This window comes from Schistocerca piceifrons, chromosome 1 (assembly GCF_021461385.2).
Source record: "Schistocerca piceifrons isolate TAMUIC-IGC-003096 chromosome 1, iqSchPice1.1, whole genome shotgun sequence".
In the NCBI taxonomy this organism is placed as follows: domain Eukaryota; kingdom Metazoa; phylum Arthropoda; class Insecta; order Orthoptera; family Acrididae; genus Schistocerca; species Schistocerca piceifrons.
The window spans coordinates 855645818-855670328 of record NC_060138.1 but is presented as its reverse complement, the minus strand read 5'-3'; the positions used below and the strand labels follow the sequence as shown (position 1 = coordinate 855670328).

At 40.0% G+C, this 24511-nt stretch overlaps 1 protein-coding gene across 1 annotated transcript in view; it reads left to right on the top strand.

The window, feature by feature from the left end:
* Window positions 1-24511, top strand: part of LOC124775974 (beta-glucuronidase-like) — a 114052-nt gene that overhangs the window by 50225 nt on the left and 39316 nt on the right. Inside the window, exons 4-5 of the mRNA XM_047250818.1 lie at window positions 5516-5661; window positions 19581-19774. Of these exons, the coding sequence (XP_047106774.1) occupies window positions 5516-5661; window positions 19581-19774 (340 nt within the window). The remainder of the gene's footprint in view (window positions 1-5515; window positions 5662-19580; window positions 19775-24511) is intronic.

Sequence of the window (24511 nt, the reverse complement as noted above, 5' to 3'; positions counted from 1 at the left end):
GCACGCCTATGGTGTATCATCTGCGTTGTGTGACTGGATTCTTGGTTTCCTGTCAGAAAGCTTACAGTTCATAACAACTGATTGAAAATCACTGATCTAAACATAAGTAATATCTGGCATCCCCAAGGAAGTGTTGCAGGCCCTCTGCTGTTCCTGATATACGTAAATGATTTAGGAGACAATCTGAGCAGGCCTCTTAGATTGTTTGCAGATGACACTGTCATTTACTGTCTCATAAAATCGTCAGATGATCAAAATAAATTGAAAAATGATTTAGAGAAGATATCTGTATGGTGCAAAAAGTGGCAATTGAGTCTAAATAATGAAAAGTGTGAAGTCATCCACATGAGTAGTAAAAGGAACCACTACATTTTGGTTAGATGATAAATCCCACAAAAGGCTGTAAACTCAACTAAATACTTAGGGATTACAATTACAAATAACTTAAGCTGGAGCAATCACATAGATGATACTGTAGGGAAAGCAAATCAAAGACTTTGATTTTTTTGGCAGAATGCTTAGAAAATGTTAGAGACTGCATACACTGTGCTTGTCCACCCTCTTCTAGAATATTGCTGTGCAGTGTGGGAGCCACATCAGATAACATTGATGTAGGATACTGAGAAAATTCAAAGAATGGCAAATTGTTTTGTATTATTAGAAAATAAGGTAGTGAGTGCCATGGATATGACACATGAACTGAGATGGCAATCATTAAAACAAGGGTGTTTTTTACTTCGGCAGGATCTTATCATGAAATTTCAATCACAGGCTTTCTCCTTGGAGTGTGAAAATATTTTATTGGAGCCCACTTACATAGGGAGAAATGATCATCATAACAAAATAAGAGAAATCAGAGCTTGCACTGAAAGATTTAAAAGTTTTTTCTTCCAGTGTGCATTGTGAGAGTGGAACAGTAGAGGTGTAGCTAGAAGGTAGTTAGACGAACCGTTTGCCAGGCACTTAATTACGTATTGCAGAGTAGTCATGTAGCTGTAGAAAGCAAGAAACCAAATTCTGTGATTCTCAAATTCTGATATGTTTTGCATGCAGTTATTTGTTCCTTTTTCTCAATACATCAGTGGTTGTTCATTAACGTTCTTTACACTGAGGAAGAGTTCCCAAATGTTCTCTTCAGAAGAACTTGTGTTGGTGGTGAGAATCCAAATAGCATGGGTGATAATTCACCTACTAGTCTCAAACACATTATGTCATGCAATATCTTCCACAACTAAGTTTCCTAGAGTATGTCTCCTACTATTTATCACGGTGCTCGCAAATGAGGAACATCCTACCCCCAATCCTTCTTGCCCTTCCCAAAGTAGTATTCTGCCACCCACCTAATCTACAAGATGGTCTAATTCATCCTTATTCCATATCTACTTCCAACTCTTAGCCACATGCGTAATACTCCTGTGAAAGGTGAGATAACTGCCTGTGTGTCCACCCAGCATATCCTATTGATATGTACCAGAGGCAGGATCATCTGTGGAAGTGCTTATGTCAAATGCAAGCTTTGCTTCAACTTGTAACAGCATTTTATGTGTGCATGACCAACAACCAACAGCCCACTCACAGTAAACATTTTTCAATCTATGTAACAATGACAACTGTAGTTCCTCAGTTAAGCTTCTTGGCATTCATCTGGACCCAAAATTAACCTGGGAAACTCACACCAATTATGTATGCAAAAAGTTATCCCAAGTCACCTATCTGCTAACTATGTTCGGACTTGTGTGACGGAGAAGCTACTGCTAAATTCCTATTACGCCTTTTCTCATAGTCACCTCACATATGCAGTGCTCTTATGGGGCAATGCCTCTGGGGCAAAAAGAATTTTTGTTTGGCAGAAAAAGGCCATTAGGTGTATTGCTGGCGTGAGAAACCATGTATCATGTAGAGACTATTTCAAAGAGTTAAAAATACTGACACTTACATCACTGTTTATTCTCAGTTGCTTAGTGCACATAAAGGCAAACCAAGAAAGCTATAAACTGCACGAGTCTGTACATAGCCACGACACACGCCAAAGGCAGATGATGGACATCCCAGTTACTAGGCAAAAAAAAAAAAACCAAAACAGTTACACATACCCAGGGATACAATTATTTAACGTGCTACCACCTACACCACACAGTGTATCACTGAATGTCTTCAAAAATATTACAAAAAGGTGGCTTGGACAAAAAGCATTCTATACAATAGAAGAATTTAAAGTATGTAATAAAAATGATCTAATCTATTAAAACTGCTATATGACATTACCACCATATTACATGAGCACTTCTGAAAATGTTATTGTATCATGCGGTTGTGCTTTATTTACATAATGTATTTTTACTCAATAGTTAACTGCTTATGACATGACCACCCTATTACATAAGTTCCTCTGAAAATGTTATTGTACCATGCTGTTGTGCTTTATTTACATAATGCATTTTCCCCAATGGTTAACATGTATTAAGCCTGTCTCATTTATATTTGTTAAAATGTTTTTCTTAGCATGTGTATTGTGTTACACACACAGTATCTCCTTTTGTCATTCTGCATGACACATTTATGTTTAATGACTACTAAACATATGCAGTATAAAACATATTTACTCAATCAGAATGTTAAAAATGTATGACTTATTTTGTAATTATATAATGTATGTAAAATGACGACAACAATTGCATGAAAAATGCTTAAAGATGGATCAATAAATCAATCGATCAATAAATAAATCAATCACCAAACTGTGGCGAAAAGTTGAGTTGACCAATCAGTGGTGAATATGGTACTGTGCACATCGTGCTCAACTTCAGTGGTTGTTCAACAGCCTGTAGCCTTCTGTGTAATTCTCTGAATATCTGGAAATCATCCCTGCAACACTTTCTTCAAGCCTATAATCCTCCCAGCCTCAATCTCCACTTGCCTTTGTCCCACATCCATATCCAACTCTTTCCTCATGAACCTTACTTCACTCATTCTGCTGTTACACCCTCCTTCCTGCAGACTCACTCTTTTTCTGTTATGACTTCCCATCCCAGCCCACTCCCCCATGTCATTATGTGCTGCATTCAACTTCCCTTACTTGCACCAGAGCAACATCAACAGAGTCACATTCCTGTTCCACATGCTTGATGCCTCTCTTTCCCAGCTGTCAGTCATCCTTCCCTTCAACCTTCACTTCTGCTCCTGTGCTCCTGGCCTTCTTTCTCCTCTCATCCCCACCCAACATGACCTCTTATCCTAGCCAGTGTGTGTGTGTGTGTGTGTGTGTGTGTGTGTGTGTGTATTTTTATTTATAATGAAGAATACATCTGAAAGTTCGGCAGTCTTTTAAGAATAATGTTTCCAAACTAACATGTGATCTGATGTACTGCAAATACTGTAAGTCCTCTTTCATGTTATAAACTACAGAAAATAATTTTGAATGAGTGACTTAATGAATAAGACCTCATCAACTTCTCTACTTTTGTATCTTACAATTAGTAAATATTTGATGCTCCATGCATTATGTTTTGTAGTGTTTTATTCAGGTTCCTTAAAGAGTGTGAGACCACTGCTTCATATATTTGAGTTTAATAATTATTTTATACCTGTGTTCATTACCAGTACTATCATGATCATCATCATCTTCATTATAGTCAAGGAGAGGCCTAATATTTGTAAGTTATTTTTATGTGTGTTTGATAAGTTACTACATTGTTTTTACATTGATTTTTTAAAATATTATTGGATTAATTGTCTCACTAGAATAGGTGCTTTTGTGTAAATTTGCTTCTGATTTCATCTTGAATTTTTTGACAAAAACTGTTGTGACTTATCTGTCATTTTACATCTTTTGCATCAAAAGATAAATCTCGAGAGGGAAATATATAGAACTCCAAAGAGACAGACTTACATTGAGGTGACAAGAGTCATTGGATAGCAATATGAATTTTTACAGGTTGTCGAAGTATCATGTACACAAGATATAAAAGGCCAGTGCATTGGTGAAGCTGTAATTTGTACTTGAGTGATTCATGTGACAAGATGACCAATGTGATCGTGGCCACACAATGGGAATTAACAGACTATGAAAGTGAAATGGTAGTTGGAGCTAGACGCATGGAACTTTACATTTTGGAAATTGTTATGGAATTCAATATTCTGAGATCCACGGTCTGAAGAGTTTGCAACAATACAGCTTTCAGGCATTACCTTTCACCACGGAGAATGCAGTGCCAATGATCGTCACTTAACAACTGAGAACAGCGCCATCTGCATAAAATTGTCAGTGCTAACAGTCAAGCAACATTGCATAAAATAATCATAGAAATCAATGTGAGATGTATGATGAACATCTCTGTTAGGACAGTGCAGTGAAATATGGCATTACTGTGCTATTGCAGCAGATAACTGATGTGAGAGCCTTTGCTAACAGAATGACATCACCTGCAGCACCTCTCCTGGGCTCGTGGCCATACTGGTTGGACCACAGATGGCTGGAAACTTATGGCCTGGTCAGATGAGTCCCAATTTCAGTTGCTATGAGCTGATGGTAGGGTTCGAGTATGGTGCAGCCCCATGAAGCCATGAACCCAGAGTGTCAACAAGACAATGTGCAAGCTGGTGGTAGTTCCATAATGATGTGGACTGTGTTTACATGGAATGGACTGGGTCCTCTAGTCCACCTGAACCAAGGATTGACTGGAACTGGTTATGTTTGATTACCTGCAGACAAGTTTCAGCCATTCACAGACTTTATGTTCCAAAACAACAATGTAATTTTTATGAACGACAATGCACAATGTTACCAGGTTACCGTTATTCACAATTAGTTTAATAAACATTCTAGATAGTTCTAGCAAATGATTTGATCACACAGATCACCTGACATGAATTCCATTGAACAATTCTGGGAGATAATCAAGAGGTTAATTTATGCATAAAATCCTGCACTGGCAACACTTCCACAATTGTGGATCGCTACAGAGGCAGCATGGATCAGTATTTCTGCAGGGCACTTCCAATTACTTTTCCATGCCCCTGCTAGTTGCTGCACTATGTCAGTCATAAGCAGGCCCAACACAATATTAGGAGACTGACTTTTGTCATCTCAGTGTACATTCAGGAGGCAAAATGCCTGAACTGCTGACAGGCATATTTAAAAGCAAAAGCAATATTCCTTGCTTTTGGAATTTTTAGGTTCATCCTCAGGAAGGATAGCGGGACGGAATGGGGAAAGCTGTAAAGGAGGGGCAGATCACTTGGACCCTGGGATGAGAGGGACTCACCTGAGATGATGACTAGGGGAAACTGTGTACTCCCCTTGTCCCCTCATAAGGTGAATCCAGGGATCTGAGTGACATGCCCCAATATTTTATTGATTTATTGATTTTATTGATTCAACCATTATTTCATCTGTTTACAAGTTTTGCCATTTTATACACAAATGCCAGAGTGATATGAATGCACAATAATAATGTAACCAAAACACCCCAAGTATATTTGTTTAAATATTTTATGAACTGTTTTTGTTGTACAGTACAAATGGCACCAAGACATACCAGAGCTATACATTTGATTTCTTTAATTATGCGGGCATTGATCGGCCTGTTTATCTCTACACCACACCAGGGGTCTGCATTGATGATATCAGCATTACAACTGACTACTTACCTGATGGGACAGGTAAAATATGAATCAGAGACCATTTAGACACTGTAATTCAAGTGATGTAAATTGATAGTTTCTAACATATACATTATTAAATTACTATAGGCCACATCATTTTTCTGCAAAAACTGATGAAACTGCAGGATTTTTTTTTCAGAATTACATGAAAATAATCTTTAGAAATTATTATTTATGTATGAAACTAGTACATTGGATTTAACAACCTTGGAACATGCAACAAGTTTTGTTCATTTTGAAGGCAATGTGCCGGTATAAAAGATTATTATTAGGTAACTTACTATAAAGATATTTCAAAAAGCTTCAAAAGCAAGAAAGAAAGTTGATCTTTTTTTCATGTTAAATGACTGACTACCTGAACTATACTGATTCATATCTCTACAATTCTGGGAGATAAAAGGTAATGTCCTGACTGGCCGACTCATTATTGCCCAGCCAAACCACTAAGGATAGAAACCAAAAATTTGGAGAGGGCTGATCTTATACTGTTGGCATCATTTAAGAAGGAATTTTTTGAAAGCAATGAAATAGTGAATAAAGAATTTCTGAAAATATGTCACTATTAAGGCTATTTTGAAGCTAGAGCTACGAAAATTAATATTTGGTTCCTCAGTCATACGTAAAAAATACGTGTTTCAGCATTTCTGGAAATTTAATCCTGAGGGGGTGAATTAGGGGATGAAAGTTTTTATTAAATGCTATATATTCAATCTGGCAAATGCAAAGGAATTGCAAATATTGGCTGTCCAAAAGAACAGACACCACATATATACAATGAAGGCAATGACAGCCGATGATCTCTTCAGTGCAGAGGCACACCAGGCCCAAACTCTTATAGAATTTGGTGAAATGCAAAAAATAATAAAGATAATGGACAAGGGGCACTACATTCATAGTATGTGGATAGATTGAGAATTTGGGTGTGACGGGAGGTGCGTTAGTGTAATCCGTGCAGTTGGGATGGCTGCTGCATCAGGACTGTGCAGTGGTCAGTGCCTCTGCCAAGTAAACAGGAGACGTGGGTTTTATTCCCAGTCCAGCACAAATTTTCACCCTTTCCCATTGATTTAAATCAATGCCCACTAAAAGCCAATGTCTGTAATTCTTTTGCATCTTAATTCATAGTTGCTGCTGGCTCAAAATAGTGTCTGTTCTTTTGGACATATCCATGGTAAATGTGATTCTGGATTAGCTGGGCAGTACATTTTCTTTGTATAAAGGTGTTGGCAAGATGATCAGTATGTGAATAATCTTGCTTCCCATCATATATGTAGACTCCACAAGGGCCAGGGTGTTGTTGGGAAAGGGGAGGTGGTAACAGATGTCAAAAGGGAGCCCCTGTTGATGGTCAGTGTGTTCAATGCAAAGACCTCTAATAATTGGAGAAGAATGCCCAGGGAAGTACCAGATTCAGCTGAAAAGGACCACATGATGTATGCCTGGGAGTAGATGTTGAAAAACACGCACACACACACACACACACACACACACACAGAGAGAGAGAGAGAGAGAGAGAGAGAGAGAGAGAAATTCTTTAAACATTTAATGTGCTAGTATTTCACCTATACCACTACATAAAGACAATTTGTAGTTTAATTTTGCTAGCAAAAATCTCTAGATGTTCTTGACTGATTTTCTTCAGATTTTTACACAATCCTCCAATAAATGTTCAGACAGAAGTAGACTACATATATTTTTAATCTATGTTGTAGATAAATCTGTATTTTTATTACTAGATTGAGACAAATCATACTTCAATGTGGTTACCAAAACTCTCAAAAAGTTCTTGAGCAATTTGCTTCAGAATTTTACACATAGATAAATGTTCCTGTGGACATAGGCTGCATATGTATATATAATAGAGGGAAACATTCCACACGGGAAAAATATATTTAAAAACAAAGATGATGTGACTTACCATACGAAAGCGCTGTCAGGTCAATAGAAACACAAACGAACACATACATACACACAAAATTCAAGCTTTCGCAACAAACGGTTGCTTCATCAGGAAAGAGGGAAGGAGAGGGAAAGACAAAAGGATGTGGGTTTTAAGGGAGAGGGTAAGGAGTCATTCCAATCCCGGGAGCGGAAAGACTTACCTTAGGGGGAAAAAAGGACAGGTATACACTCGCACACACACACATATCCTCCATCCGCACATATACAGACACAAGCAGACATATATATATATATATATATAAAAAACACAAAGATGATGTGACTTACCAAATGAAAGTGCTGGCAGGTTGACAGAAACACAAACAAACACAAACATACACACAAAATTCAAGCTTTCGCAACAAACTGTTGCCTCATCAGGAAAGAGGGAAGGAGAGGGAAAGACGAAAGGATGTGGGTTTTAAGGGAGAGGGTAAGGAGTCATTCCAATCCCGGGAGTGGAAAGACTTACCTTAGGGGGAAAAAAGGACGGGTATACACTCGCACACACACACATATCCATACACACATATACAGACACAAGCAGACATATTTAAAGACTGGGTCTTTCCGCTCCCGGGATTGGAATGTCTCCTTACCCTCTCCCTTAAAACCCACATCCTTTCGTCTTTCCCTCTCCTTCCCTCTTTCCTGATGAGGCAACAGTTTGTTGCGAAAGATTGAATTTTGTGTGTATGTTTGTGTTTGTTTGTGTGTCTGTCGACCTGCCAGCACTTTCATTTGGTAAGTCACGTCATCTTCTTTGTATATATATATATATATATATATATATATATATATATATATATATATATATATATATATATATATATATATATATATATATATATATATATATATATATATATACACACACACTCCTGGAAATGGAAAAAAGAACACATTGACACCGGTGTGTCAGACCCACCATACTTGCTCCTGACACTGCGAGAGGGCTGTACAAGCAATGATCACACGCACGGCACAGCGGACACACCAGGAACTGCGGTGTTGGCCATCGAATGGTGCTAGCTGCGCAGCATTTGTGCACCGCCGCCGTCAGTGTCAGCCAGTTTGCCGTGGCATACGGAGCTCCATCGCAGTCTTTAACACTGGTAGCATGCCGCGACAGCGTGGACGTGAACCGTATGTGCAGTTGACGGACTTTGAGCGAGGGCGTATAGTGGGCATGCGGGAGGCCGGGTGGACGTATCGCCGAATTGCTCAACACGTGGGACGTGAGGTCTCCACAGTACATCGATGTTGTCGCCAGTGGTCGGCGGAAGGTGCACGTGCCCGTCGACCTGGGACCGGACCGCAGCGATGCACGGATGCACGCCAAGACCGTAGGATCCTACGCAGTGCCGTAGGGGACCGCACTGCCACTTCCCAGCAAATTAGGGACACTGTTGCTCCTGGGGTATCGGCGAGGACCATTCGCAACCGTCTCCATGAAGATGGGCTACGGTCCCGCACACCGTTAGGCCGTCTTCCGCTCACGCCCCAACATCGTGCAGCCCGCCTCCAGTGGTGTCGCGACAGGCGTGAATGGAGGGACGAATGGAGACGTGTCGTCTTCAGCGATGAGAGTCGCTTCTGCCTTGGTGCCAATGATGGTCGTATGCGTGTTTGGCGCCGTGCAGGTGAGCGCCACAATCAGGACTGCATACGACCGAGGCACACAGGGCCAACACCCGGCATCATGGTGTGGGGAGCGATCTCCTACACTGGCCGTACACCACTGGTGATCGTCGAGGGGACACTGAATAGTGCACGGTACATCCAAACCGTCATCGAACCCATCGTTCTACCATTCCTAGACCGGCAAGGGAACTTGCTGTTCCAACAGGACAATGCACGTCCGCATGTATCCCGTGCCACCCAACGTGCTCTAGAAGGTGTAAGTCAACTACCCTGGCCAGCAAGATCTCCGGATCTGTCCCCCATTGAGCATGTTTGGGACTGGATGAAGCGTCGTCTCACGCGGTCTGCACGTCCAGCACGAACGCTGGTCCAACTGAGGCGCCAGGTGGAAATGGCATGGCAAGCCGTTCCAGAGGACTACATCCAGCATCTCTACGATCGTCTCCATGGGAGAATAGCAGCCTGCATTGCTGCGAAAGGTGGATATACACTGTACTAGTGCCGACATTGTGCATGCTCTGTTGCCTGTGTCTATGTGCCTGTGGTTCTGTCAGTGTGATCATGTGATGTATCTGACCCCAGGAATGTGTCAATAAAGTTTCCCCTTCCTGGGACAATGAATTCACGGTGTTCTTATTTCAATTTCCAGGAGTGTGTGTGTGTGTGTGTGTGTGTGTGTGTGTGTGTGTGTGTGTGTGTGTGTGTGTGTGTGTGTGTGTGTGTGTCTATATATATATATATATATATATATATGGGAAACATTCCACGTGGAATGTTTCCCTCTATTATAACCATATCATTAATTTGAACCCAACAATTATGTTTGTTATTGTTGCTGTTGCATTTCGAAAACTTTCCTGTCATCTTATTTTCTCTTTCTGTTTGTACCCGTAAAATGGTAAGTCACATCATCTTTGTTATATATATAATTGGGGGAAGGTTGTTAAAGTAAATCTCAAAATGTTCTTCACTGATTTCCTTCAGATTTTCACACAAAACTTTGATAAGCATTCAGACAGACATAAGCTACATACAGTACTTTAAATCTATGTGGTATGACATAGAGGGTGCGGCAGCATTCATAGCATAATTTGATTTGCGTAGTACAATCGAAATGTGGTGCTATAGAAGAATGCTGAAGAATAGATGGGTAGATCACATAACTAATGAGGAGGTATTGAATAGAATTGGGGAGAAGAGGAGTTTGTGGCACAACTTGACTAGAAGAAGGGATTGGTTGGTAGGACATGTTCTGAGACATCAAGGGATCACTAATTTAGTACTGGAGGGCAGTGTGGACGGTAAAAATCGTAGAGGGAGACCAAGAGATGAATACACTAAGCAGATTCAGAAGGATGTACGTTGCAGTAGTTACTGGGAGATGAAGCAGCTGGCACAGGGTAGAGTAGCATGGAGAGCTGCATCAAACCGGTCTTAGGACTGAAGACCACAACAACAACAGTACAATGACGTACTGCAGGAATGCGTGCCAGCTCATGCCACATTCGTGTACTAATGAGCTGCCATTTCGAGTGTGACAGTGATATGGAGCAGTGGAATGCACAGCATCATGCTTTTGCTGTTGAAAGTTATTTCAAGAATAACGACTCTGTTGTTGCTACCCAGCATCTATTTTAGCAACATTTCAACTTGGGATTTCACGGGGAAGTTCCAGGTGGACGGACCATTGTGACGTGGGTACGTGCACTTCAAACAACAGGTTCTATTTGCAATGGCAAACCGGAAAGAAGTGACAGAACTGTGCAGACACCAGAAGCCATGGAAAATATTCATGCTGCACCATTGCATAGTCCAAAAATATCTGCTTGTCATCATGCGCAAACTGTGCATATGTCCGATTGCTCATTCAGGAGAAAATTGTACAAAGATCTCCATTTTCACCCATATAAGCTGCAGATTGTTCAGGAAATTAGGCCTCGTGATTGGGTTTCGCACGAAACATTCTGCTTAACCATGCATGATCTCCTTCACCAAAATCCACAAATGTTACACACCATACTGATGTTAGATGAAGCTCATTTCGAGTTATGTGGTTCAGTGAATATACAGAATATGCGTTATTGGAGTGATGTCAACCCGCATGAACTGCACATCAAACCCTTGCACAGTTCTCATGTCACAATGTGGTGTGGAGTTGCTTCCTTTGGGATTATTGGCCCTTACTTCTTTGAGAATGACAGCAGTGTGGCTCTAACTGTCACCAGTGAACGCTACCTAAAGATGTTGCAAGACTTTGTTCTTCCCCAATTAGGTATGGTTGATGTGGATGTGGAACAATTATGGTTTCAACAAGATGGAGCGACCTTGTATACAGCCAGAATTCGCATGGATTTCTTGTGACAGACATTTCCCAGTAGAGTAATTTCCCATTTTGGTGACATTTCCTGGCTGCCTCGCTCACCTGAACTTTCATGTGCAGCCTTTTTCCTTTGAGGCTACCTGAAGCAGGAAGTGTTCCGAACACATTGTGCCACCATTCCTGAGTTGAAGGATCACATCAGAACTGCTGTTTGCAATGTCCCGGGGCACACCTTACCCCTCAGATTCCTAAACTTCAGCATTACTATTCATTTGCAGACTACCAACAATAAAACTGCACAGTCATTAACTCCAATTATAAATGTTACTGAAGTATTTAAGTAACATATAACACAAAGCATATATGGAAGTTAAATATTCAAAAATAATAAAATAACTACTACAGGTCAATAGCTCCTTTGACTGAAAATTTACCACAGAAACAACAAACCTGGACACAATATATAGTAAAGATGCAAAGAAAATCATTATAGTTTAGTACACTATACCAAAATTACATCATTTAAATGTGACACTTGGCCAGTCCCAAATAATGGTACAATCCCGTTTAACTGACCTTTTCCAAAATACAGAACTTACAGAAATTATTTCCTTCTTACTTTTGTACTTGTGAATCCATTCACTTCCTGAAAATCCAGAGTGACTGCCATGCCTGATTCTATGGCTAGTACTCCAAGATTGACCAATCATTTTTGATTTTCGGATGTCCATAGGCAGTTCTTAATCCATTTTAAAACAAAAAAGGACCTTTCAACTGAACATTTTGTTGCTGGAGTTCAACTGTAAGCTTTGAGTGCTGTGTAGTCATTTAGACAGACATCACTAGTTTTTTTTTAAAAAAAACACACATTCTACAGTGAAATGGAAGACAGAACAAGTTGCCACCGTATTTTTTTTTTTTTTTTTTTTTCATAGACAATAGATAGCTTTTAAAATGTGTACATTCTTCTCTATGTCAGAACTACAGATGGCTCTAAGTTTTTCTGCAGCATCATAAATTTGAACTGTTTCTAGTTTGGTGATATTAGAGAGAGATGAGAATCTTAAGTTATGTCCTTTGTAAATATTAACTCCCTTCTGTGCTTCATCCTGAAGAACTTGTATAATTTCCCAATATGACATTCTCATTCTTTTCCAGATTTCAAAATTATCTAATCCTGTTTCTTCTTCAGGACATTTGTGTTCATCTTCTGAGTCAGATGAATCATCAAAGAATCTCTTGCATTTAATATGGCATTTCTTTCTTTGATTCTCAGCATCTGTAGGACATGGAACTGATTCCAAATTCCTGATCTCCATAAGCTTCTTTTCAGCTGAATTCATGTGCATTGTACGAAAGTGATAACTAGACCTGTCTACAACAGCTTGCAGTTTCATCATTGTTTTGCTAAACTATAGCAGAATACAATCCCTTATCAATATCATGAAACCTATCTCAATACTTCTTAACTTTCTAAGAAGACCGTCAGCTCCACTTCTAACTTTAACACTCTCATTTTCTGATATTGTTCTTAAGGGAAAAAAACAAATATTTCCATCCTGTGTTCAGACTCTTACAAACATCCTCACATGTACAGCATAATGTTGTAGACAGTGACTTCAGTGTCATACTTCTGGATTAAAAATATGTTTACAAGATGTACCATCTGCCTGTAAAATCCGCAAAGAAGTTTTATAAACCCTGAATTAACTCAAAAAACCATACTGAAGCTGTGCAACTCATGGGTCAACTACATTTAGTGAGCGATCCCAACATGAAGTGAAGACAATCAGAGTGTTTTGGTACTTGAGTCTTGCTTGCAATCCTGAATATGTGCTAGACATGTTGGCTGCATGTAGTTCTAAAGAATTCAGAATGCTTCTCTCCATAAACATAGGAATTTTTGAACTGAGAGACTATCTTCTTTCACATATCTAATTATTATAATTAACTAAAAACAAAGATGATGTGACTTACCAAATGAAAGTGCTGGCAGGTCGACAGACACACAAACAAACACAAACATACACACAAAATTCAAGCTTTCGCAACAAACTGTTGCCTCATCAGGAAAGAGGGAAGGAGAGGGAAAGACGAAAGGAAGTGGGTTTTAAGGGAGAGGGTAAGGAGTCCATACCCTCTCCCTTAAAACCCACTTCCTTTCGTCTTTCCCTCTCCTTCCCTCTTTCCTGATGAGGCAACAGTTTGTTGCGAAAGCTTGAATTTTGTGTGTATGTTTGTGTTTGTTTGTGTGTCTGTCGACCTGCCAGCACTTTCATTTGGTAAGTCACATCATCTTTGTTTTTAGATATATATTTCCTACGTGGAATGTTTCCCTCTATTATAACCATATTATTATAATTAACTGGTCATTATGGGATATATCTGATGTAGAATCTACTATGGCTGAGAAATATTTAGAAGAAATAAGTTCATTACATATTTTTTGGGTCACTGACCTCCCCATAAGACATATTAAATCTTCATAAGTTGCTGGTGACAAGCATGAAGTGAATCCTTTTCCAGTGTCAGCAAATGTAGTTATATCGTCAGACAAAAAAGAATCATACTCTGCAATTAATTCCAGACACATCACGAAATTTTCATTTTTCACAGAGCAAAACACCTCTTTATCTTCACAAAATGCTAGATTCCTAGAAGCTAGCTTCAGAACTACAGAAACAACTCTTTTTTTTTTCTCTCTAATATGTAACTTCATGTTCACAACGAGTGAGCAACCATTTGTCAATTCTTTTCATCTTGTTTCCCCCGTTTTTCACTTTTGTAAGATGTCTCTGTGAGAGGGAGAATTTTCTTGTTCATTTATTCATATTCCAGCATTGCTACATTCACTGAAACCAGATGCTGAAAACTGAGATGTACAACCAAATAATTTACTATACACACAGAACAATGATCCTTGGCTAGGACAATATACAAAACATCTATGGTTGACAATTTCCTCATTTGCCAAAACCATCAGAAGCTACTTTTTGCTTCAAAAGTGCTGAGATTCATTGGCACATTGCTGTGAGCACATAGAAAAATCTGCATTTCTGTTTTGATTAATACAATTTTTAACAAATTACTCCAGTGTCTGGTCACTGTTCTCTGAATAAAATGGGTCATTAATAAGAACAGGAAAATCCTCTGCTTTAGAACATGTAGATTCTTGACATCCTTCCAGAACTTTGAAAGCCAGAACCCTTGTTGTATTATGGAGAAGTATTTTTATGATATTAATTAAGTAGGTTGGATAGTCCTCAGGCTGAATAGTATGAAGGCTGGGTAATCATGAGCCAGATAATCAAGAGTTCACTGTACAAAAGAACCAACTTCACTATGGCCAGTTAGAACTCAAATTACATACCTCAATTTTAAGTTGAGAACCACATGAAACATTGCATTGATCTGACAGCAACATAATCATGAATGGGTGAAGAATTGAACAACATGCCACATGCAAGATCTCATAGGCTATGTGTTTACATGGAGAGTAAGTCTGTGTCAACCAGAGAACGGGCTGCTTGAGCACTCAGAACATTCTATTGCCTGCTTGGTCAGCTGTGATCAAACAGAGCATGGGTAGGACACAGTGATCCCATTGTCGAATCGTTCTCATTGTGAGTGAGTCAGCTGCTGGCCAGTAAACATGAGTATCAGTTCTAATGACAATGAACTGTTGCCTTTATTTGCACTCACTTTGAGGAAATGAATCAAATGGAAATATGAAATTAACACTAAATGATAACAGGGAATTTCACTATCTTTACCCAGTACTGTGGTCTTGTGAAGACTGCTTCTTCAGTTTTTTTCAAATGTCTTGTGAACAATTGGAAATGTTACAGACGCTCATTTAACCAAAAATCTCAAAAACTGAGATGAACTAGAGAAAGCCCGTAGGTTCAGAAGAAAGACTTGTCAGTTTGTTTGAGGCAAGCACATTATTTATGATGTTAATTGATTCTTCTGTCAATGCTTGGTAGAACATTACTTATGACAGAACATTATTTATGGTAGAACCCACTTACTTTATTTTATTATTTATGTGGGACTGTATATTTTCAAAAACAGTAATAACCACAAAACATGGAACTATATGAATAAAATATAAACTGAAAAATACTATCTACACTGTGTAGGAGCAAATGTGAGCTACAGGTCAGTCATCAACACTGAAACAAACTTTTGCCTTCTCATACATTTCTCTGGTGCTACAAAAGTCATTGTAAGATTCCTCTGGCTCCTAAATTACACAGGTGACATCATTTTATGATATAGTATCAGCACTACATTGTGACACTACTGAGCTGAGTGGTGCAAGGACTGTGGAGAATAGATATGGTGGTGTTTCATTGTTTAATATTGCAAGTTCAGCCTCTCCAAATACTGTGCCAGCTGTATTTTTAAATGAGTTTGTGTTTGAGCTGGGAATGTCTTGAACAAGTGTGCATAACTTAAAAATAAGGTGCCATATTGTTGAGCTCACCCTTCTCTCTCCTACTACTGTCTCTGGTGAGTTGATAATTTGTGACTACAGCTACATCTTCATTTATTTCTTTTAATTTTGGCTTTTTCACTGGATGAACTGACATTATACAGTGAATTATGCTTCTTCCTCTTGATCTCCATTGTCTGGAAATGGTCCCTCTGATACTTCAGCATTTGACGGTGTATGACATACATGATGTATGACATAGTGACAGTGTGTCAGGAAGAAACTCCAAATTATCTGCCCATGGCCAATTCTGATACTTTTTGGCTGAACCTGTTCCTCTCTTTATGAATTTTAGGTATTTGCTGTAGCAGTCTTGTAGATTCTCCCAATTGGGTCAAACAGCCTCACCTGTCAGTCAAGTCACAATCAAATTATTTTATTTCATGTGATGCATTTATTACTAACAAATAGTACATTTTGTTGCAGATATTTGGCCACTGGTGATTCACACCACACCATCACTTTATAATTCTGCATGGAGAGGAGAACTTTCTCCAGCTTAGTCAAATATGTGCGTTCAGAACTGTACAGTGTTTTATGGCCACTGTATTTTCCTCAACCAATGGAGGAAATCTGGAAGAAAAGTAAGATGAGGTTAATGGAACAGTGGCAATTTTCTAACTGATCTGGCAATATAAATCGGAACATGTTAGAATGAAGTGTGCTAAAAACAGTGGCTCATATTATTTTTGTTACAAAAGCTTGTTTTCAATTCTCCTGTTTGCAGTTATTGATCACAATTGCAACTCCATGGTTATCAAGTGGGCATCTATGGTAGACACTGTGACAGCACAAGTTTTGAAAACTGCGTTTTTCCATGAATTTGTATGAGGAAAATGTATTTTGCCTCGTGATGAAGGGTTTAAGTTACAGACTTGTCTGGTACCCCTTCATCAGCTTTGGAAGATCCTTCGAAAGCAATTTTCAATAAAAAAATGTGTAGGGGCTGTTGTTTGGTAGAAAATGCTTTTGGTACACTCACTCCGAGGTGATAAGTCATTTTAAAACCTATAAACTTATGATCCACGTTGAAGAAGCTGTTGTCAAAGCAGCATATTTGTAGCTTAAACTGTACTAGAGTGCCACCAGTAGTTTTTGGGAGCACATTATTGTTTCAGCTGAACTCTATTGCATACTACAATATTCATCTGGTACTATGTCATGCACCTGCACATTTATTTATAAACAAAGAAGACATGTGTTTTATATACACTTGCATCAGTTTTCTTCCTCATTGCCATCTTTTTCATCAAGCTTTTATAATCACAGTGTCATATATTGTGCAAAAGTACATTTGCATATATCAATTCAATCAATCTTCCTGTTTCTGCCACCATCTAGTGCAAACTAGCATGCCATGGACTCTGTATAAAATCACAGATGCACATTGCAGGCAAGGGTGGCCTAGCATGCGCGTCTGCCTTCTGTTTAACTGGGGCGGCACCATAGTGTCCAACACAGAGACAGCACAGGGTGCCCATGCAGGTGGCATGCATCATGTTTGACAGAGCCTTAATGCACTGGTACATGGAAGATGTTATACAGGTAGACAAGTTGTAAAATGTGAGTTTAATGATGGGTATAAATATTTGTCAACACTTTGCCAGTAAATTATTGAACAGATTAATTATAATTAAAAGAAGTTTTTCAATGGCAGCATATTGCCATCCCCAAAATTTGCTGCCCTGTGGAACTGCACGTGTTGCACCTGCTTAAATATGGCCAAGATCCGACTTGTTTGCAGATTGAAACCACATGAAATATTTTCACTGGTGCTACTATCCTCACAGATCCAGCACCTGGAGAAGTCTCTCTCATATTCCATATGCCAATGATCCCAACTGATTTACCCATTTATTTTTCAGTTCCCAATCAAGGTTCCCTTGACAACACCAATAAACAAGACTCAACATCAGAGAGAGAGGGGAAGAGGAAAAAGATAGAGAGGGCGAAGGAAATGAACATAAAGAGGAGGAAGAGGTCATGAACAGAGAGACACAGAAGACAGAGATTAAGATGAACATCAGACTACCATACATATTTAGCAATTGTGAAGCATTGCTGGATTTGATGGTGTATCATAAAGATCCTAGAGACCCCTCTCAAAATATTTTTCAAGCATTATAAGAAAACTACTAAATTCCATCTGATCAGACCTTGGCAGGCTCTGGTGCTGACTGTCCACCGTGTCATCCTCAGCCTATAGGCATCACTGGATGTGGATATGGAGGGGCATGTTGTCTGCATACCAATCTCTCAGCCTTTGTCAGTGTACAAGACTGGAGTTGCCATTTGTCAGTCAAGAAGCTCCTCAATTTTCCCCACAAGGGTCGATTGCACTCTAATTGTCCACAGCACTCGGCAGACTGGACAGTCACCCATCCAAGTTCTAGCCAAGCTCAACAGCACTTAACTTCAGTGACGAGAAGGGAACTGGCGTTACCACTGTGGCAAGGCCATTGGCTTTCAAGCATCATACACTGATTCTAAATTCAGCTATGAAGCCACATAAACAATGCACAGCTAAATATGATTACATGGAATACTTGGGCTAAATTTCTACCTTTCTAAGAGAAACTACATAAAAAGTGAAAATTATTAGTCTTTATTCAATAGTACTCCAGCAGGCCCCTGGAGATTTATCTCTTCAGAAATGAAACTGTAGCATTGTCTTATGTGCTTGGCATTATCAGGGGGCTGCTCAGCATTATCAGGATGTACTGCTAATTGCTCCATGTTAAAATACATTCATGTCATTCAGCAGCAGGCTTGCTAATTCATACTTTGGAATTACCATTACTATGATATTTGATCAACTCCCTGTCATGACATTATAGTTCAATAAAAATTAGACTTTCATATTTACAAAGATTAATGATTATGATACCAAATTCTCTACAATTGTGTATGTGTAACTGTACCATCTAGAGTATTCATAAGACAGGCAAATGGTGACATTTTTCACTATATATGAGAATAGTATTATGTAGAGTAGCATTCCTATGAAATATTTTATAAGAGACATAAAATCCTACAGCCAAGCAGTTTGGAAGATAGGAGATGAGATGCTGGTGGAAGTAAGGCTGTGAGGATGGGTTGTGAGCTGTGCTTGGGTAGCTCAATTGATAGAGCGCTTACCTACAAAAGGCAAAGTTTGTGGGTTCCAATCCCAGTCTGGCACACAGTTTTAATCTGCCAGGAAGTTTCATCACTTAAGAAGTTTCCAAAGTATTGAAATAGTGAATGGCTGTAAATTTACCATTTGAAATCATTTACATCCTTTCACAGACTTACCTATAGGTGCAAAGCAAACAAGTTTGTAAACTCTTACTTACATAGGCATACATAGATAACTTTTATTTATCTAGAATAAAAGCTAAATTTTATTATAATTATTCCTCATCTGCATTACTCGATTATCTGCCATATTTTCCCTTTCTGTATTGCACCATTAAAAAATTACTGCTAAGAGCCATTTACAGTGTTGTTTTCTGTATGGTTTATCATTTGCAGGCTCTGTGCAATATAATGTGACAGTAGATGGTCAGTCTGCTGATCTTGTTTCCTGTACTGTGTCCCTTCTGGATGCAGAAGGCCAGGTTGTAGCCAACAGTACAGGTTTCTCTGGAGAGTTGACTGTCACAAATGCCAATGCTTGGTGGCCATATCTTATGAACCCTGTACCAGGATATCTCTACACTCTTGAGGTAAGTATTCCTTTTAATTTGTTGCATCTTTGGTACCCATTTATCTGATGGTATTTTTAGAAGAATCTGTACCACACAACTGTTCACCACTCAGAAGTAACAATGAACTAAAATCTGAGGTTCAAATTCAAGAGAATTAATAATGAATTGCCAAAAACTAAGAGGTGAAAGATGAGAGATAAAGTCAAAAGAAAGGATAGGATACAAACCAAAACATTTACTGATCATACTCTATTTAATCACAGCAATCAAGCAAATTCTGAGGTCTTACTTACATTTAACATAAGGAAAAAAAATTGTGCCTATGACATTGTGGCAACTTCTGTCCACTTGCAGCAGATGAGGGAACAGTAGCACCAACACATATTAATTTATTGAACACAATTTTACTCTCAAAAACTGAATACACAAAAACACAGCATGTGAACTAGCCAGTATGCAAAAATGAAAGTGAAATTCAACCAAAGAATTTTTTCAGTGATAGCACAAAGGTGCTGTTTGAGTGGTCAGTAGTCACCACAGAAACAACCCTCCCCTACTAGTGTAGAACATGGGGGAGAAGCTGGACAGGAGAGCTGGACTCACCAAAGACCTGTAGCGATGTAGGAGGGCAAAGGTGAAGTCTTCTGTGAGAGCGAGGAGGTTTGTTGACCAAGGCATTGCCATGGATAGCAGGCACATAGGGACAATAATGAATAATACACCAGCACTTGAGATTTGGGCCATGACGTGGTCCTCATATGCCAACAGCTGGAAGATGTCTAGTAATTGAATGTGGGTTGTGAATGTGTCAGGCTGCCCTGTTGGAGAGACAAGGAAGTCTACGATTTTGCTGTCTTGTATCTCAATGGACAGTTCATCTAAGTTAAGGCCCACAATATCAGATGTAAACACTGTAGATGGGATATCAGACAGAAAGAGAAGTGTCATACGGGGGCATGATGTCATTGCACCACTGCACACTTTGCACACTGTATCCTGTAAAGAGACATTTTTTGCATGATGTCATTGCACACTTCATGTACTGTATCCTGTAAAGAGGCATTGTTTACATGATGCCATTTCACACTTCGTGCACTGTATCCTGTAAAGAGGCACTGTTTACACTCTCAGAGAGAGAAACATTATTGATAGTGGCAGGAGCACCGTAGGGTTCAATTAGGCAGGGGTTATCAGCTATAGCCAGGCCATTTTTACCCTGTTCACTGAGACAGTTTGGTGTTTGCTGCTAAACAGTTTGATAATTGTGTACTGTCATTAGCCAAGGAATTTGTAAAGGCCCAAGTACGACAGCTCGAGAGATGCCCAAACTGAGTCATCAGAAAGCATGACATATTCACAGTTAGAGAGTTCTTTATGAATGAAAGTTCATTGCAGGGTGTGTGGCTTCAATCGGAGAGTAAAAATGTGAGAAATATGAGAGCATACTCATTGAACTAGAGCAGGGAGCTACCTTGAGTTGGTAGGTCAGATCTCTCTACAAACTCAGCTAGCAGAATGAGCAGTTCACTATATAGAATATCAGTGAATGATTCTTGTAGGTCCTCTTCGTGTGCAGAACAGGTGCCAAGAAGGATCCATAATGGCACATGAGAGCTGCCTTGAGAGTGTAGTGCCAGTGTTTGACAAATCCATTGTTTTGAGAGTGATAAGCGGTGGTGTGCAACTTGTCAACACAGCACATCTCAAATAGCTTGGCAAAAAAGCAAGACTCAAATAGGCAGCCCTGGCCAGTGGTGATGGAGAAAGGGCAACCAAAGTGGGAGATCCAGCAGCTGATGAAAGTATGAGCAACTGAGTTAACCGTAATATCAGATAGTGGGACTGCCTCCACCCACCTTGTGACTCAACTGACGATCAAGAATATATATCAGAAACCTTTATAAGAAGGGAGAGGACCAAGGATGTCAATGTTTACATGTCATAGGTGTCCCTTCGGGACATTAAACTGACCAAAAGATGGTTGTGCATGTTGTCCAACTTTGCTTTTCTGACAAGGGATTTTTACACATGTCCAACAGTGGCAATCACAGACTCTGACTCCAGGCCAGATGAAGCCTTCAGTAACAAGTAATGTAGTGGCTTCGATGCTTGGGTGAGCAAGGTTACAAAGGGATGTGAACGCTCAGAGTGAAGGAGGTATGACTGGGCACAGAGAACCCGTTGAAGTATCACAAATGATTGGCAGGGAGGAGACTGGCAGTATACACTATTCAAAAGTCAATGCACATCTGGGATCCTTTTGCATGTTTGCAAGTTCAATGTCATCTTTTTGTAAGAGAGTCAGTTCATTCATGTCGAAGGGATAGGTGATGATGTTCACTCATGACAAATAATCAGTGATGATGTTATCAGCTCTGCATATGTAGTGGATATATATGGAGTTTTGACTAATTAAGTCCATTTGCCTGAGCTGTCTATGGGTAATGTGTTTGCCTGGTTTCTGGGTGGCACCTGCAAATGGCTACTGGTCAGTAAAGATGGTAAACTCATGCCCTACGATACTGTCATGGAAGTGCCTGCCTGCCCCATAGATCAGCAGGAGCTCATGGTCGAAAGTTGACCACTTGCTCTTCAAAGTTGATAGTTTTTTGGAGAAAAATCTCAGGGGCTCAGTGGTATTGGTGATGTGTTGCTGCAGGACCACACCTATCAACACACCACTCAGGTTGACAGTGACTGAGATGCGTATGTTGGGTACGGTATGTGGCAGCATTACAGCATGGGCTACAGCCTTCTGAAGAGCATCAAAAGAATCAATGTCTTTCATTTGTCCACAGTGCTCTCCTCAGGCCAGAGGTATTTTTGCCAGCCAGAGCATTGGTAAGTGGGACCTGAATGGTGTTAGTGTGAGGCAAATGTCAGTGATAGAAGTTTATAATACTGAGAAATCTCCATAGTTTACAGTAGCCAGAAGACAGTGGAAGATTATGAATAAACTTGACACAGTCGGATGCCAGTCAGAAGCATTCAGAAAAGAAAAAAAAAAGAAAAGAAAAGAAAAAAAACAGTATAGTGTAGGAAAGTAATACTGTCACAAGTTAGTGGTGACTTTTCATGACTGACTCTGGTACCACTGTCATGGAGTGTGGACTAGACATGGGCCAGATGTTGTTCACATTCTTTGACAGAGAGTGGAAGATCAGGATGTCATCAAGGTAGGCATATGAAAATGGAAGGCTGTATGATAAAGAATCAATAAATCATTGCCATGTTTGGGCCACATTCTTGAAGCCATAAGGCATCAAACAATATTCAAAAAGTCCAAAAGGGGTGATGAGTGCAGTCTTAGGTATGTCTTCTTTGAACATGGGAATTTGATGGAAAGCTCTGCAACAATAAAGTACAGTGAACAGTTGTGCACCATTGAGTGGTTGAGTGAAGCCCTGTATATGTGGGGACAGGCAGTTGTCCATAATGATGTGAGCATTCCGAGCTCTGTATCTCCCACAGAAATGAAATATCTTTTACAAGGATGAAGTCCATGGGGGGAAGACCAGTCGCTGTCTTAGGGTTTGATAATGCCTACATCTAGCAGTTTTTTCGCGGATGAAGTCCTTGGGGGGAAGACCAGTCACTGTCTTAGGGGTTGTTAATGCCTGCGTCTAGTAGCTCCTTGACAGCTGCTTTTGTGCGATGCAGCTTCTTAGGGATGAGGCGGTGGGTGAGCCATATGGTGTATGGCTGGCACTGTCATAGTACTGGTCTTGTGACAAGTACTGTTCGTAATCACTGCCACACCCATATCGTGCATACTCAAGGAAGGTGGGGTATGGCTGAGGTGCAAAAGAGAGGGCGCTGAAGAGAAACACTGAGGAGCGAAATGTCACTGACCTTAGTGTCCTTAGAGAGAGTGACACTGAAGGGGACAAGGATGTGGCTGCAGGCATTTCGAATGTGTACAATGGCTGCGCATCAGTGAGTTGGCATAGCAAATGATGATCCTGTGACAGTTGCTTGGTTGCTGCATCGATCAGTTGATGAAGTTTGGTGTTGCGAGTGCTCGAGCATAAGCTCAAGCAATGACGCAATGAGGCGAGCCATCAGTGTAGAACATGAGAGAGAGAATGAGGGAGAGGGGTCATATGTATGTAATAGAGGGGTCACAGAGCTGAATGAGCATGAAGTGAGAGAACCATAGGCATAGTGGAATAAAGAGGCGGATTGAATGTTTGGTGTAAACCAAAATGTTTAAGAAAGTCAATACCAAGCACAGATTCTTTGACATTAGTGATGTGGACTGTCCAGATAAAGTCCAGACCAGAAGTGAGCTGCACTTGGAGTTATGCTGTGCTGAGTATATTGATGTTAGACTTGTTAGCTGCACATAATGTGAGCATAGCTTGGGATGTGCAAGTAGGTGCCGAAGCAATAGCGATGATACCAGCCACTGCACCTATATTGATCAGGAATCTTAAATTTATTGTGTGATCCAAATTGTAGAGGTATCCACCTGGTGGTGGAGATCGCGTTTGCTGACTGTTGCATAATAAGGTATGGTGTGTGGTTATCATGAACCAGGATACCTAAACCGGCCCGCAGGCAGATTTTGGATATGCACAGGGAGTGCGGCAGTTCCATGCTGCATCTCCAAACATAGTGTAGAACCAACAGAGAGGGTATGAAGGGTGTGGAGTGGTCTGTACCATGTGCATACAATCTGTTGAGTTCCGTGTGGAGTCAACAGAGTGTTCGGGTGTGCCTTCGGCAGTGGCCAGAGGGGATCGTGGATCCAGC